Below are 18285 nucleotides of genomic sequence, written 5' to 3' on the forward strand. Positions count from 1 at the left end.
CTGAAGCCACCAGGACTTGGATGAGGGAGACAGGATTGAGAGTTCAGTCTTGAGAGTAGAGATATATTATTTCCTGGATCTCCCGAGGATAAACACACACTTGGTCCGAGCTTTGTTAAAGGAAATTTTGAGAATTTGTTAACGCCAGTAAATTCCAGAATTTTTTTGGATGAATTTTACAATCTTTATTTCATTTAAATTGAATTAAATACTTAAACACTGTTGAACACAAATTGCCTTCTTGTTACTTCCACTAACCTCCAGTTTAGCAGTACCTGGACTTGTTGAAAAGGATGGTGAATAATGGTGATGTAGAAGACTGCTTCAATGGTGCTTAACATCCGGAATTTTTCTTTTTATCAATGTTTAACTTCATTATTATATTTAAATTCCATTCAGGGATTCGATGATGTAACATGTTCTATGAACTCTCAAGATGGTTCTCAATCTCATTTCCCCTCAAAAGACTGACGTTGATTTGTACACAGGTGATGTCTATCCTGTAAATGTGGAAGGCAAACAACACAACAAGGATTCATCTGTCACAGAAGATTCAAAATGTGCTTCTGCAAAGGAAGGTTCAGATGATATTCACATGACAAACGGAAGTGCTTCCTGTTTTGCAACTGGTGAGTGGAAACGTAATAAATTAACATCCAATCTTTTGTGTTGAGAAAATATATAATTTTCGGAAATGTGTTAAATGTTTTGCATTTTGATTTTGTCAAAAAAAAAAATCTCTTATGAGTGTTCTTTGTTTCTGTAGAACAATTCAAAACGAATATGGGACAAAGAAGGTCCAGTCTCTGCTTGACGGTGAAGAAGAATCCATTTTTGAAGAAACAATCACGGGATCAAGACTTGCTTTCCATAAAATACAAGGGCATGTCTGGGCCTCGCAGCACCAATATTAATATGAAATTAAACAAAAACAAAAAGGTTCAAGAAAGGCGAATACGTTATCAGTGTAATGTGTGCAGAATGGATTTTGCTTCGAGTGAAATCAAAATACACATGAGGATCCACACTGGAAAACACCCCCACAAGTGCTCTGTCTGTGATAAAGGTTTCTTGACAAAAAGCAATTCGAAATTACATATGAAGATCCATACAGGAGAGTGTCCACACAAATGGTCGATATGTGATAAAGGTTTCTCTCGAAAAGCTGCTTTGAAATTACATATGAGGATCCATACAGGAGATCGTCCTTACAAATGCTTGTCATGTGAGAAAGATTTCTCTCATAAAGGCAATTTTAAATTGCACATGAGGGTCCACACAGGAGAGCGACCTTACAAATGCTCGATATGTGAGAAAAATTTCTCTAGTGGTGGCAATTTGAAATTGCACATGAGGGTCCATACAGGAGAGCGACCATACAAATGCTCGATATGTGATAAAGGTTTCTCTCGTGGTGGCAATTTGAAATTGCATATGAGGATCCACACAGGAGAGCATCCTCACAAATGCTCGATATGTGACAAAGGTTTCTCTCAAAACAGCGATATGAAATTGCATATGAGGATCCACACAGGAGAGCAACCTTACAAGTGCTCGATATGTGAGAAAAATTTATCTCATAAAGGCAATTTGAAATTGCACATGACGGTCCATACAGGAGAGCGACCTTACAAATGCTCGATATGTGATAAAGGTTTCTCTCAAAACAGTACATTGAAATTACATATGAGGATCCACACAGGAGAGCGTCCTTACAAATGCTCGATATGCGATAAAGGTTTCTCTCAAAACAGTAAATTGAAATTACATATGAGGATCCACACAGGAGAGCGTCCTCACAAATGCTCGATATGTGACAAAGGTTTCTCTCAAAACAGCGATTTGAAATTGCATATGAGGATCCACACAGGAGAGCGTCCTCACAAATGCTCGATATGTGACAAAGGTTTCTCGCAAAACAGTAAATTGAAATTACATATGAGGATCCACACAGGAGAGCGTCCTCACAAATGCTCGATATGTGACAAAGGTTTCTCGCAAAACAGTAAATTGAAATTACATATAAGGATCCACACAGGAGAGCGTCCTTACAAATGCTCGATATGTGATAAAGGTTTCTCTCAAAACAGTAAATTGAAATTACATATGAGGATCCACACAGGAGAGCGTCCTCACAAATGCTCGATATGTGACAAAGGTTTCTCGCAAAACAACGATTTGAAATCACATTTGAGGATCCATACAGGAGAGCGACCTTACAAATGCTCGATATGTGATAAAGGTTTCTCTCATAGCGGCAGTTTGAAAAGGCATATGAGGACCCACACAGGACAGTGACCTCACAAATGGTCGATATGTGATAAAGGTTTCTCTCAAAAAGTCCATTTGAAAACACATATGAAAATCCATACAAGAGAGCTGAAATCTGAAATACCTCAATATGAATAATGAGGTTAAGAGGATTTTGAAATTGAAGAAACCTGAAATTGTACCAGTGATAGTCAGAGCAACAGGGAATCCAGATGATCAAGAAAACCCAAACTGAGTCCTTAAAAAGCATTCTGGAGAATATATTGACAAAGAAGCTGCAGGTCAAGGCTGTCAGTTGTTCACTGAGGATTCTAAAAGGAGCGTTTGGAACAAAACAATGAGAATTAAGTTTCTGATCCGAAAAAGAAGGTGGAGATTTTGAGTTCTGGGAGAACTTCCTCCCACCTCCTAGTACTCGCCTATGGAAATAACAACCGAAGAGAGCATCCTCACAAATGTTCTATTTGTGACAAGGATTTCATTTCTAAACGGATCTTGAACTTCCGCAGTGCAACCCATGCTGGAGTAAGCGATCCGCAGCAGTTGGCAAGTTATTCAGTGAACCAGTAAGGAGAAAGCTATTGTGAAAGCATACAGGTTTGGGCATGTATCTTGTAAACACAACTTCTCAGAGTACCATCTTTAACCCTTGACAACCAGCCGGCACCCCGGGAGCCACCTTGATGAAAGCCGTAAGGTTGGCTGTCACCAGAATGTCCACAACAATGACTGCAAACTGGTGTCAGAAGGCAAGAAAAATCTCAAAATGCTAAGCCCATCCGCATCCGCAAACTAAGTTTAAAGAAAATGACAGCTTAAAAAAAAAATGTAAAATTTAGTAATCTCGTTCTCCATATCTATTTATTATAATAGAGCAAACGTATATGGTTCGCTATGTATGTATGTGTGTATGCGTGTGTGTTTATATGCGACGAAAACGTCTTCTTATTCTTCAAATAAAATTACCACCTATTAATTAACCCTCTTAATTGCGTTAAAACTGCTGAAACCCCTCAGACCTTTGATGACCCTTTAATTCCCCCAAGACCCTTCAGCCCCTAAAGACCCCAAAGACCCAAAATACCCTTCAAGGCCCTGAGGCTCAAAAAGACCCTGTATACCCAAAGACCCTGAATACCCGAAGCCCCAAAATACCCGAAGTCTTTCTGTCTTCTACCGACTCCTCTCCGGCCTTGCACCCCCAGCTCTCTCTGTGCTCTGTCCCCCAAATATTCCTACAGGTCGCACAAGATCTGCCAGCAACCCTCTGATGGTTAAACTGCCGAAATCTCGGCTCTCTGCTCACCTTCACTCTTTCATTCCTCTTTTCTCCCGCCTCTGGAACAAACTTCCTCACTCCCTTCAATCCCACTCCTCCCTCCAGGTCTTTAAAACAGCTGTTCACCACCATCTCTTATCTTCCCCCATCCAAAACCTTGATCTTTTCTACCCCCGCTAATTCACCCCAGATCCACCTTGTTTGAAATTCCAACTTCTTTCCTGGAAGTCCTGGCAGTGTCCATATGTTTTATACCTCTCCCACCGCCCCCTTCCCATGCCCCCCCCCCCAAAGCCCTCGCCCTCTCTCAGATCTCTCGATGTCTCCATGTCTCTCGGTCCCTGCTCTCAAATGTTGTGTTTGTGTCCTTCCCCCTCTCTCCTCATCTTGTCTACCGCTCCCGATGTTATATGTTATATGTTTTATGTGTCGGTTTGTCTTTCTGTGTGATTAATGTTCGCTCTTTCACGAGCCTCGATCTTGTATACAAAAAAAAAAAAAAAAAAAAAAAAAATATATATAAAAGACCCCCAAAGACTTAGCGTTGTTTCTTGTCGACAAAGACACTGTTTCCTTGTCAGACTGCGTCAACCTTATTGATAAACATGTTTTGGCGTGCAAAATGTTGCAAGTCACGCAGTTTTCTACCTCCGCTAATTCACCCCAGATCCACCTTGTTTGACTTAAACGCCAGAAACGCCGTTAAAACGCCGAAGCCCCAAAAGACCCTGAATATGCAAAAATACCCAGAAGACCCAAAAAGACCTAAAGACTAAGAAGAACCAAAATAACCTTAAGACCCAAAAGCCTCTGAAGACACCAAAGACCCAAAGTACCCTTAAAGGCCCAGAGGATCCAAAACACCCTGAAGACCCAAATGGCCCTGAAGACTCAAAACACCATGAAACCCAAAATACACCGAAATGGTCAAAGATGCCTACCCCTCTGAAACGGCATGTGGTGAGGAGCGCGGAGCTCGCCGAGTCACGCTAGTTCTCATAATAGAGAATTGTCGAAAAATTGATGCCAAAAACTCAAATGGTAACAGAACTTAATCTCTCAATCTGATCTTTGATCTAATCGTGCTTTCAGGGCCTTCCTCAGGTTGTCATTTTGCAATTATTGTCTCTGTCCTTGCCATGTATCCAGCCAAATTCCATTTGAGTTTTTTGATTGTGATGAGTGTTTAGGAATTTTGTTTTCTTTCTGATTTTGTTGTTTTTCTTGTCCCTTTTTGGTTATGCTCAGATGGCATCTTTCCATGGAAGTTTGAACATTAATTTTTACTCGATCTTTGCTGTGGTCCATGTTTCATTGCCATGTGTGATATGGGGAGAACACCCTTATTGTAAAATTGTTTAACAGAAGAAGACTCCTGCCTATGTTTTTCATGAAACTTGAATTTGTGAAGGGTTTCTCAATAAAGAGAGGTCCTCAAAGCACAAATGCACTGTCTGTGTTATTGTGAATATGTATTGGCACATTATGATGATTTATCAGTCAGTGCAGAGTTTGGAGTTGTCCATATCTCTGTAAGTGATCCTGACAAACCTTCACCAAACCAGTTGAAAACGTTGCATAACATTTACTATCTTGACATGACTGCACTTCATGCCATCACTGATTGCTGCCAAGCAGCTCGGTTACACAGGTCCAAATGTGGAAGGCCACACAGCTGGATGCTACCACATGTTTCTCACATGCTACCACATGTTGCTACCACATTGCTACCTACTTACCCTCCCATCTACTTTCTGAATAATCCTCTCCAAGAAGTTCTGTCACTCAAGCTTTTGGGTCTCACTATCTGCCATGATCTTTCCTGGGAAAACCACATTTCCAAGCTGGCCTCCAAAGCTAGTCGCCGACTGGGCATACTCCATCGTGCGAAGTCCTTCCTTGGCACACCTGAGCTCCTCACCACATACAAGGCTTTCATCTGCAGCTCAATGGAGTACTGCTCTCCCCTCTTGGCTGGTGCTCCTGCCTCACACCTAGCTCGTCTTCATGCTGTTGAAACCAAAGCGTTCAGAATCATTGGAATCTCCCGCGATGACGCTATCTCCGAGGGCCTTTCACTTACTCACCGCAGGCAGGTTGGTGGTCTTTCCGTCTTCTACCGACTCCTCTCCGGCCTTGCTCCCCCAGCTCTCTCTGGGCTCTGTCCCCCAAATATTCCTACAGGTCGCACAAGATCTGCCTGCAACCCTCTTATGGTTAAACTGCCAAAATCAAGACTCTCTGCTCACCTTCACTCCTTCATTCCTCTTTTCTCCCACCTCTGGAACAAACTCCCTCACTCTCTTCAATCCCACTCCTCCCTCCATGTCTTTAAAACGGCTGTTCACCACCATCTCTTATCTTCCCCAATCCAAAACCTTGATCTTTTCTACCCCTGCTAATTTCACCCCAAATCCACTTTTTTGAGGTGACTTTTGACTTCTTTCCTGGAAGTCCTTGGTGTCTTTGCGTTTTATACCTATCCTGCCTCCCCCCAGGCCCTCTCCCTCCCACACATCTCCTGATGTCCCTGCTCTCAAATGTTGTGTTTGTATGCTTCCTCCCCTTCTCTCCCCATCTTGTCGACCGCTCCCCTTTTTATATACTTTGTTTGCTGGTTTGTTTGATTTGTTTGTTTGATAAATGTTAGCTCTTTCACGAGCCTTGACTCTGTATATGAAAAAAAACAAAAAAACAAAACATCAATGGGAATGCATTGTTAATGGAGGAAATCCTTTGAACACAGACGTCCAAAGAAGAGAGGAGGGGAACAAACCCCTCCCCCATCCCCTCCCCAAAAGCTTGAGATTCAAGTCGATGTGGCCACTGACCAGACCAAGCAGTAAGAATTATTCCAAAAAAAAAAATTCCCAAAACAGATCCTTGCAACTACAGACCAATCAGTCTGCTCCCAATCATCAGCAAGGTCATGGAATCCATCATCACTTCTGACATTAAATCCTTCCTCTTCTCCAATGGCTTGATCTCTGATCATCAATATGGATTCAGACCAGGCCACTGTTCTCTGGACATGCTGCATCTGCTGTCTCAACAATGGATGGAGGTCCTCAATGCCAAACAGGAAATCAGAGCCGTCTCCCTTGACATATCTCTTGTCTTCGATACGGTCTGGTACTCCGCGCTGCTCAGCAAACTCTCCTCTGATGGTATCCATGGAAATCTCCACGCATGGCTCACGGATTTTCTTCTGTCATATTAAACGTGGGGATTGTCGAAGATTAACCACTTCAAAATAGGTTCAAAAGTACAATCTATTCGTAACACAGTGACAGCATCCAATAATAATAAAATAATATCGTGCGCATGAGACGAAATAACAGATCGCCGAGCAAAGCATGAAGCAATTTATTCTGCCTCCTGCTTGTGGAACCCGATTTAAATACTCTCTACTTCAAAGGCTGATGTGATGAAGAGACATAGCTACATGGCCTTGTCGGGGCTGTGATCTTGATGATGAGGAGTGAAACACAGAAGGGACATTCAAGTCTCGACAGCAAGAAGATTAATGTACTAGAGAAAACATTTGAGATGCTAAAGCACATTTTACTTGAGATCTGTAACATACTGTGATGTCATATCCTTTTTCCGGGCTCCGCCACCGGTTGGGCGCCCTGAGGGCTTTTTCCTGTATGTCACATCCAGGAATAAACCGCTGTTTGGACGCTTGCTTTGTGTCTCTGAATCACATCACCCTGCCATGTGACCAGATCCTCAGCTCTTATTGGTATACGTTTGATGGAACATACATACAGACGGACAAACACTGTTCCAGATGGCTTTGCCCTATGGACTATGCTGTAAAAAGTTTCACTGTCTCCCCTTCTGGCCAGCACTGTTCTTGGTCAGTTTGTCACAGTGTGGGTCTTTTGTTTGCAAGTGGATGAGCACGAGCATCAGGCATATTTGTTGTTCTCCCATGAAGAAATTGCGTATGGCGACAGCCAGTACACATGGAAACTGGTCCCTCCTCTCGATTCTGCACATACTCGTTCGCTCTACAGTCACGTGAAAAAGTAAGCACACCCCATGTAAAGTTTTGACTTTTTCAACATATTTCAACATACAGCTATTTGATCTTCATTTCAACAATACTGATAGATAAAGGTGATATAATATAACAAATATCATGAAACATTTACATTTCGTAGTCCATTGTATAATTTAAATAAACATAAATGCAAATTTCGCATGTGGAAAAAGTAACACCCAAACATTTATCACTACTTCAAATACCTAAAATTTGAATCAGGTGCACCAGCTCAGGTGCAAATTATGAGAACATCGTTAGAGAGGATCTTGGAGGAACCTGTCTTATTTAAACCTCAGACATTTATTTTGGTTTGCTCTTTGTTGTTGAAGTGTGCGGCGTCACCATGCCTAGATCAAAAGAGCTCTCTGTGGCCTTCAGAAACAAGGTTACAGATGCCTACGAATCTGGGAAGGCATTTAAAAAGATCTCCAAACAATTTGAAATCAATCATTCGACTGTCCGGAAGATCATCTACAAGTGGAGAAGATTCCAAACAACTGCCAACTTGTCCAGGCCAGGCCGCCCTAGCAAGTTCAGCCCGAGAGCAGACCGCAAGATGCTGAAAGAAGTCTGAAAGAACCCCAGCATGTCATCACGGGACCTACAGGTAGCTCTTGCCACTGTTGATGTCAAAGTGCAAGAGTCTACCATTAGAAAGAGGCTGCACAAGTTTGATCTACATGGGAGGTGTGCCAGGAGGAAACCTTTGCTGTCCAGAAAGAACATCAGGGCAAAACTAAAGTTTGCCAATGAACACCTAGGCAAAGACCAGCACTTCTGCAACAATGTGCTCTGGACAGATGAGTCAAAGGTAGAGCTATTTGGCCACAGTACCAGAAGACATGTTTGGGGAAAACCAAAGACAGCATTTGACCACAAGAACCTGATACCAACTGTAAAGCATGGTGGTGGAAATATTATGGTTTGGGGCAGCTTTGCTGCATCAGGGCCTGGGCAGCTCACCATCATATAATCCACTATGAATTCTTCATTGTACCAGAGGGTGCTTGAGGATAATGTGAGGCAATCTGTCGGAAAGTTGAAGGTCAACCGAAGGTGGACCCTGCAACATGACAATGACCCTGAACATACCAGTAAATCCACCAAGGAATGGTTGAAAAGAAAGAAATGGAAGATTCTGGAATGGCCAAGTCAAAGCCTGGATCTAAATCCCATCGAGATGTTGTGGGGGGATTTGAAACGAGCTGTGCATGCAAGAAACCCCTCAAACATTGCACAGCTGAAAGAATTCTGCATGGGGGAGTGGGCAAAAATTTCTCCCAGTCGGTCAGAGACTAGTAGACAGTTATAAGAAACGCCTACTTGAGGTTGTTTCTGCCAAAGGGTGGCAATACCACCTATGAGAGCCAAGGGTGTACTTACTTTTTCCACATGCGAAATTTGCATTTATGTTTATTTAAATTATACAATGGACTACAAAATGTAAATGTTTCATGATATTTGTTGTATTATATCACCTTTATCTATCAATATTGTTGAAATTAAGATCAAATAGCTGTACGTTGAAATATGTTGAAAAAGTCAAAACTTTACATGGGGTGCACTTACTTTTCACGTGACTGTATATATTCTTGGGAAAAATGGCAGGGGCAAAGAAAAGGCCTCTCTCTCCATATCGTATGTGCTACGTGGCAAAGTTGAGAAAAGAAGGAACATTGCATAGTTTGTCGAAAACGCCAAACAATAGAAAATAAGTTACATTCAAAAAATCTCGTGTGCATGCTAGACTTTCCTTTTTCTTAGGAGGAACCAACACTGCTCTAGAAAAGTTCATATAAATTGGCGCCCACATGTACAGGTTAAAACCCATCAGTACGTAAAGTTTTCTGTGTACCTTGAAAACGAAAACGCATCAGATAATGTGTATGTGTGTGATAAATTTGTTTAAAAAATTTATAAATTTAGTATGTTAGTATGTACTATGTACCAACCAATTTCAGACATGTTGGGTGTGATGTATTCTATGGGACAAGTGTTGGACGAGCGCGATGTGTGCACACATAGGCAACAATTGGATTCGATGAAAGAATTGTAGTGTGCAGAGCGGCCTGTTTTACCAATCCCTTTTGGACCATAATTGCACATTATATAAACTTGCAAGTGTTGACATTGCAGACATATTGGACAAACGTGATATGTAGATGATGAACACTGATAATAAGTAGAGATGATGGATGAATTGTATATGGACACCTACTCTGCAATAGAACAGAAAATGTATATTATGTTTGGCATTTCAATTTTTTTTTTTTTTTTTACTGAAAAAGACCATGATGAGGTCCCTTTGAAACCAGGAGACTGCAACTGCATTGAAAATACATTTACTTTTTCATATAGCTGTATGAATCAAATTGGCACCCCTTTACATGAACTTTTTTAGTGCAGTGCTTGGTTCCTCTGAAGAAAAAAGGGAGTCCAGCATGCACACAAGATTTATTGAATCTCCCTTCTTTTCTATTGTTTGACATTTCCGACAAGCTATGGAATGTGGCTTCATTTGTGTAGTTTACCACATGGCACATACCATATAAAGGGGTCTTTTCTGTGCTCCTGCCATTTTTCCCAAGAATTGTTGTGTAGATCATGCTCAATAAATTTAAAACTGATCGGACAAAGCGTTGTACTTGTGAAATTATGACGTCATAATTAAGGCACCAATGATATCATCATTAACACTTATTCTCCATGTTGAGTTATTTACAATGAGCCATGTTTAAATTTTTTCCATTGAGCGGTTTTGGAGATATAGAGGTGCAACGTTTTTTGTTTTTTTCTAAGATGGCGACTTGTACTACGTGACCTATGACATCATACTTATCATTAAAAAATGATATTGAAGGAGGCAATGTTATGATGAAAATTTCGTGTTCTTCGGACCAACAGTGGCAGAGAAACAAAATTAATACTGAGCGGATCAAGCATTATATACTTGTTGAATTATGACGTCACAATGAAGACATTGTGGCGGGCACAAGGGGCAATAATTCCGCGCACCAGTGGGTGGCACGAGCGCCCAGGCGGGGACCGAAGGGACATGCCCCGCCCTTCGACCGATCGGCCACGCCCAGGGACTAGGCGTGGCCTCGGCACATATATGCGGGCTCTAGGCTCGAGCCCGCCCAGTGCTGCAGTTCGAGCTTTCGAAATAAAGACTTTTGTTTTAACAAACGTGTTGTGGCCTACCTCTTTGGCAAGCAGGTTGTGTGTGCGCAGCACCACACTTCATTGGTGACCCTGATTGGTTCAGCCGTTGCTGACCACCGAACACGCCATGGCCACCAACGCCGTCGCAGTAAAACTCCCAGAGTTTTGGGAAGCACAGGCCGACGTGTGGTTCGTGCAGGCCGAAGCTCAATTTTAGCTTCGAGGCATAACGGCGGACGAGACCCGTTACTACCACGTGGTCGCCGCCCTCGGGCTCGGCACTGCCACCCAATTCGTGTCCATCCTGCGGCGCCCGCCGGCCGACCACAAGTACGAGGCGCTCAAACGTCTCCTCATCGTTACGTTCGGCCTCACGGAGATCGAACAGGCCGACCGCCTCCTGGACCTTCCCGAACTCGGCAACACACGACCATCCGTGCGGATGGATTTTATGCTGTCGCTGCTGGGTGACCAAGCCCAGGATTTCTTATTCCGGGTGCTTTTCCTACGCCAGCTACCTCTGCAGGTTCGCCTTGCGCTGGCCGGTTCCAAGATAAAGGAGCCCCGCGCCCTGGCCGTAGAGGCCGACAAGTTTTTCGCAGCCTGCGACACGCGGTCGAGTTACGGTGCTGCCGTAGTGGATCCCGGGGCAGAGGCTACAGCGTCCCTCGTGGCCGCTGCCGTGCCCCGCCCACCACCACCGCTGCCGAGAACACCGCGGCTGCTGCGGCCGCCGCCGCCGCCGCCACCGCAAACCTGGTGTATTACCACGCCAGGTTCGGCCACAAGGCTAAGACGTGTCGCCCGCCATGCTCTTTTGAAAAGTCGGGGAAACGACCGGGCCGGCGCTCATTAGCGGCCCTGAGCGTCGGCCATTCCGGCAGCCTCCTGTTCATTATGGAGACCTTGTCCAGGCGCCGTTTCCTCTGCGATACAGGAGTGCAGGTAAGCGTCCTCCCCGCCTCCACGTCCGACAAGCGAACCGCGGACCGGGGCCCCGCATTGCTTGCCGCCAACGGTACACCCATCCGCACATTCCGGAAGCGCTGCCTCTCCCTGCGGTTCAGAGGGCAGCGCTTTCAATGGTCGTTCGTGACCGCCAGCATGCCAATGGCATTGCTTGGGGGGTCGACTTCCTATGTGCGAATGGGTTGTTGGTCGACGTGAAGCGCAGACGGCTCGTCCAGGCTGAAACCTTTAGCTCGCTCGCTGGTACACTGAGCGGCTCGTTGAGCGGCTCACTGAGAGGCATTCGCATTCGCATTCGCGGGCGCAAAGCTGGCTCTGGCCGACGCCACCATGCTGGCGCACCCGGCGCCCGATGCACCGATCGCCCTCACCACCGACGCGTCGGACTACGCGGTGGGCACGGTGCACGAGCAATGGGTGCGTGGTGCTTGGCAACCGCTGGCGTTTTTTAGCCGGCAGCTTCGCCCGCACGAACGCCGCTATAGCACCTTCGACCGCGAGTTGCTCGGGCTCCACCTGGCAGTCCGACACTTCTGCCACCTGCTGGAGGGCCGCCCGTTCACGGCCTTCGTTGACCACAAGCCCCTTGTGTTCGCGATGGCCAAGGTCGCCGAGCCATGGTCGGCATGGCAGCAACGCCACGTCTCTGCCATGTCCGAGTACACGATGGACATCCGTCACGTGGCGGGTAAGGACAACCCGGTGGCGGATTGCCTTTCCCGGTCCGTCGTGCACGCGGTCCACCTCGGGGTCGACTATGCCTGGATGGCGGAGGCCCAGACCGCCGACCCCGGCGTCCAGGCCTGCCTCCGCGTCACCGAGGTGCCGTTCGACGCCGCGGGCATGGCCCTCCTATGTGACGTCTCCCTCGGCCGGCCTCGCCCCATCGTGCCCGCTGGCTGGCAGCACCCAGTGTTCGACGCCATCCACGGCCTGTCCCACCCTGGCACGAAGGCATCCCAGAAACTCGTCGGGGCGAAGTTCGTCTGGCATGGCCTCAGGAAGGATGTCCGCGACTGGGCCAGGACGTGCCTCGCATGCCAGCGCGCAAAGGTCCACCGCCACACCCAGGCACCGTTGGCCCCGTTTACGGTTCCCGAGCGTCGGTTCGACCACGTGCACGTCGACTTGGTGGGACCTCTGCCCCCCTCGCGGGGGTTCACCCACCTCCTCACCATGGTCGACCGCACCACACGGTGGCCGGAGGCCGTCCCATTGGCGGCGACGTCTGCGGCTGACGTGGCGCAAGCCTTTATCGCCACTTGGGTTGCCCGGTTCGGTGCCCCCTCGGACATCTCGTCCGACCGCGGCCCCCAGTTCACCTCGGAGCTCTGGCCCGCGGTGGCGCAAGGGCTCGGGGTGAAACTACACCGCACCACGGCCTACCACCCCCAGGCCAATGGCCTGTGCGAGCGCTTTCATCGCTCCAAGAAGGCCGCACTCCGGGCCAGCCTCCGCGACGGCGGCTGGGTCGACAAACTCCCCTGGGTTCTGTTGGGCCTCAGGACGGCGCCCAAGGACGACCTGCGCGCGTCCTCGCTGGAGCTGGTCTTCGGGCAACCACTGCGGGTACCGGGTGAATTTATCCCCGACTCCACGGCTCCTTGGTCCACGGCGCAACAGCGCTCCGCCCTTCAGGAGACCGCCCGGAGGTTCGCGCCGGTGCCAACGGCACACCATGGTTGCCCGCCTTCCCACATCGCCCCGGAGCTTCGCATGGCAAAGTACGTGTTCATCCGGCACGATGCCCACCGGGCACCACTACGGCGCCCGTACGACGGGCCCTTCCGCGTGCTGGAGACCGGGGGCAAATTTTTCACCATCGACATCGGCGGTGCCCCGGATCGCATTTCCGTGGACCGCCTCAAGCCGGCCCACCTCGATCCGGACCACCCCCCACCAGCAGCTCTGCCTCCGCGTCGAGGCCGCCCCCCGGCGGTCGGACCCCCGGCACCCCCCAGCCCCGCCGGCCCGCTACCCCCCAGCCCTGCACCAATCGCCAGGGGGCGTTTCGGCCGGGTCATCCGGTTTCCCCGCAAACTCACCCTTCAGGTGCGCGGGAATTCTGGGGGGCGCGTGTGGCGGGCACAAGGGGCAATAATTCCGCGCACCAGTTGGTGGCGCAAACGCCCAGGCGGGGACCAAAGGGACATGCCCCGCCCTTCGACCGATCGGCCACGCCCGGGGACTAGGCGTGGCCTCGGCACATATTTGCGGGCTCTAAGCTCGAGCCTGCCCAGTGCTGCAGTTCGAGCTTTCGAAATAAAGACTCTTGTTTTCACAAACGCGTTGTGGCCTACCTCTTTGGCAAGCAAGTTGTGTGTGCGCAGCACCACACTTCAACATGATCATTAACATATAGTATTGCCCATTGGGAGTACTTGACAATGAGCCATGTTTAAATATTTTCCATTGAGCGGTTTGGGAGATATCGAGGGTCAAGTTTAGTGTTGTACATTATATATATATATTTTTTGTAAAACATTCGAATGCAAAGAGGGAATAACTCTCCGGATATGACATAACAGATTACCGCTCCTCGGACAGGAAGTGCTTGACCGGGTGCCAGTTGGACGGTGACTGTGAGGCAATTCAAAGAAAAGGTGGATTAATTCGATGTTTTGCGAACTGTTTTTGGTAAGAGTTTCGTTTTTACCTTGTTGTAAATACCAAACGAGTAGAGATACTGTTGAAGGAAAAACTCAAGAATACATTCAATTTCAAGTTCGACCCTCACAAGATTGAACCATTTATTACAAGCTGAACCATGTGCACATAAACAGGAGATGCAAATCACAATGGAAATTCTGATCTGTTCTGACTGCGTCTCTCAGCGCAGACTTTATGCAGGATCATGACTTCGCAGGTGGGAGGGAAAAGAAACACAGGTAAGCCCATCCCCCCTCGGTCACGTGAGCAAAACCATTCATTTCCATAGGTGGGAGGGACACGTCGTCTCCCTAAAATTGTAATTTAGAAACAGTTTATTGTGTCTTACTGTGATGTAGATAACCTGGATAGAGTTGACAATGTTTGTTCCAGACCACACACTGAGTTGATTTGACCACCTGGAACAGGTACAATGAAACGCAGCTTGTTTAGCCAAAGACAAACAATCGTTGCCAATGCTTTGTATTGTCTCAATGGAGATTATAATTACCAGGTACAATGAAAATGTTAAACCGGTTTTCAAACTTCCTTACAGGGTCAGACAACCTGGCCCCAGCTGTATCATATTGTTTATCTCAAAAACTCCTCTTTACATCAATACCTTTCTAAAACTTATTTATTTTAACCCAATATAAACATTTATCTCGATATATGAGTATTTTTTTAAGGCACAAACGTAACGAGATTTCCCTGTGTCGTTATTTGACATCGTACAGATGAATCAATCTATTTAATATCTTTACAAATGAACCGAATGGTTTAAACATGACATTGTTTGATATTATTTCCATGGATGGATGATCGTTATTCAGTGATTTATTACCCTCGCTTGAGGAGAGGGTATTCCGTTTGAGTCTGTTTGTCTGCCTGTCTGCCTGTCTGTTTATTTGTCTGCACAGAATAAATATGATCTTCTCTGCAACCGTTGGTCCTATTGACAATAAATTTTCACCACAGGTGCAACTCCACCTGCATAATTTTAAATAATTATTATAACGTCATAGGTCACGTGGTACGGGCGCCATCTTGGAAAAACCGAAAAACTGCACCTCCACATCTGCAAAAGTGCTTCAGAGAAAAACATGAGACCGGGCTCATTGTAAATAACTCCATGGGGAATAAAATATGTTTATGATGTCATAGATTCCTCCATTATGACGTCATAATTCGTCAAGTACAAAATTTCATTCGGTCAAGATGAAATTTCTTGAGCGTCATCTATGGATAAATTGGTGGAGAAAAAAATATATAATGATGACGTCATCGGTCACGTGGTTCGACCGTCATATATGTTTTAACACAAAAGCTTTAAAAACACGTCATGGCGAAGGTCTGCAATCTCTGATTGCTCTTTCTAGTTTGTCGTTGTTCTCGCATCGTGTTGAAATGTAATTTAGTCATGGGGACGTGTTGGCCAAAGTGTACCAACACTATGTTGCAGGTGTCCTGCCGAGCATCACTTGGGATGTGAAATGGTTATCAATTTACAAGATAACTACAGCAGTTTCAAACACGTAGATGTTAAACCAGATCACCTGTTATCATGCTGCAATCACCGTAATTGTGTTTAAGATGCCATGTTCATGCCGAATGTATCAGTAATATAAACTACATGATAGATTATTAAGACTGCAAACCACTTGCTGTGAGCTGCCACTGAGGTTTGTCCATTTCGTACATTGTTATTCCCGATATACATTGTAGTATTTATGGAATGAAGTAACATTACACATCAAATTGTGGGAATACCTGACACTCCGTTTTTATGCACTTGTTTTACCTCGAGAATCGACATCAAATGTTTGTAGTTAAACCGATATGAGTGATAAAGCATCACTGTGGATGTGTCAGTGAGGAGTAGTTTTGGCTTCGTGTGCATAACAGGTAAGAAACGCTGTTTGTCGTGTGGTTTATACAACAACAACAACAACAACAACAACAACAGGCATTTTAAGGCCATTTTCCCTGCAAGAGCGGGGGTTTGCCTTGCGGTCCCCATGACAATCTTCTCCATTTTGCCCTATTTTCTACATCTCCCCTTGTTAACCCCCTTTCCCGCATTTCTTCTTCGACCATCTTTGGCCAAGTCTTTCTCGGTCTTCCCCGTCCTCTACTTCCTTCTCCATTCATTTCCATCACTCTTCTCAACCAGTCACTTTCATCCTTCCTCAACACGTGACCAAACCATCTCAAACTGTTTCTCTTCACGGCATCAATCACAGGCTCTATTCCCATCATCTTTCACAATTCATCATTTGTCTTCCTCTCTCTCAACGATACTCCACACATCCACCGAACCATTCGCATTTCCACCCTTTCCAGCCTTCGTTGCTGCTCTACATTCATGACCCATGTCTCGCTCCCATAAATCATAACACTTCTCACACATGCAGCATACACCATTCCCTTCAGCTTCAACGACACTCCCCTCCTCATCAGCACAACACTCAGTTCCCGAAACTTCTTCCATGCACATCTCGCTCTCGCAACCGTTGCCGAGTCTGATCCACCTTCTCCATTCAGCATGTCTCCGAGGTAACAAAATGTTTTCACACCTTCCAGCTTCACGCCGTCTCCAACATCCAACTCAACATTTCCTCCATCTGCAGCTCCCTCTGTGCACACCTCACACTTGAATGTAGCTGCCACATTGGTTAAACTGGTTTATACAGGTTGATATACACACTACATAACAGATAAGGTGTGTGTGTGTGTGTGTGTGTGTGTGTGTGTGTGTGTGTGTGTGTGTGTGTGTGTGTTGTATATTTTCCATCTGTATCAAAATGAGGAAGTGCCCCAAAACCGAAACGAATTCACCTCAAACCGGGAATGACCCGACCACAAACCGGAAGTGAGTTAATGAATTATTTTCTCAAATTTTCATATTTTACAATTTTCATATTTTACGATTTTCCGAAAAATAAAGAAAATTGATTTTCAAAATTTCTGATGTCATTTTTCCAAATTTTCATGATTTTCTCAATTTTCCAAAATTTCTAAAATAATTACAACAACCAATTTTTTAACCAAATGGTTTTTAAAATATTTTGCGAACATTGAATTATTGTAAGCTTGTGAACGTTTACAAACATTTATGACGGTGAATGAGAGCTCCCATGGTGTGGACAAACAAGGAACCTCATCGCAATCCGAGATCCACGTGGTCGGTAGACCCGCCATATAGGAACTCTCACTCCTTACTATTACAAATTAATACTTTAAAAAAAAAAATTGATTTAAAGAAATACTTTCCCTATATAAAATATATATATATATACAGTCACGTGAAAAAGTAAGTACACCCCATGTAAAGTTTTGACTTTTTCAACATATTTCAACATACAGCTATTTGATCTTCATTTCAACAATATTGATAGATAAAGGTGGTATAATATAACAAATATCATGAAACATTTACATTTTGTAGTCCATTGTATTATTTAAAAAAACATAAATGCAAATTTCGCATGTGGAAAAAGTAAGTACACCCTTGGCTCTAAAGGTGGTATTGCCCCCTTTGGCAGAAACAACCTCAAGTAGGCGTTTCTTATAACTGTCTACCAGTCTCTGAGATCGACTGGGAGAAATTTTTGCCCACTCCTCCATACAGAATTCTTTCAGCTGTGTGATGTTTGAGGGGTTTCTTGCATGCACAGCTCGTTTCAAATCCCCCCACAACAGCCCCACAGCCCCACAGCCCCACAACATCTCGATGGGATTTAGATCCGGGCTTTGACTTGGCCATTCCAGAACCCTCCATTTCTTTCTTTTCAGCCATTCCTTGGTGGATTTACTGGTATGTTTTGGGTCATTGTCATGTTGCGAGGGCCACTTTCGGTTGAGCTTCAACTTTCCGACAGATGGCCTCACATTATCCTCA

The 18285-nt window shown here is 45.6% G+C and overlaps 1 protein-coding gene across 1 annotated transcript; it reads left to right on the forward strand.

Annotated features, from left to right (window-relative positions):
- The first annotated feature begins 252 nt into the window (after window positions 1–252).
- Window positions 253–7588, forward strand: LOC137418112 (uncharacterized). The gene is made up of 10 exons (XM_078770955.1): window positions 253–629; window positions 767–2158; window positions 2684–2837; window positions 2932–3058; window positions 4643–4654; window positions 4799–4871; window positions 5051–5201; window positions 6297–6392; window positions 7214–7270; window positions 7402–7588. The coding sequence occupies exons 1-10, from the start codon at window positions 437–439 to the stop codon at window positions 7586–7588; spliced, it is 2442 nt and encodes an 813-aa protein (XP_078627081.1). The 5' UTR covers window positions 253–436.
- The last annotated feature ends 10697 nt before the right edge of the window (window positions 7589–18285 follow it).

Source organism: Myxine glutinosa, chromosome 1, assembly GCF_964187855.1.
Source record: "Myxine glutinosa chromosome 1, kmMyxGlut1.1, whole genome shotgun sequence".
In the NCBI taxonomy this organism is placed as follows: Eukaryota; Metazoa; Chordata; class Myxini; order Myxiniformes; family Myxinidae; genus Myxine; species Myxine glutinosa.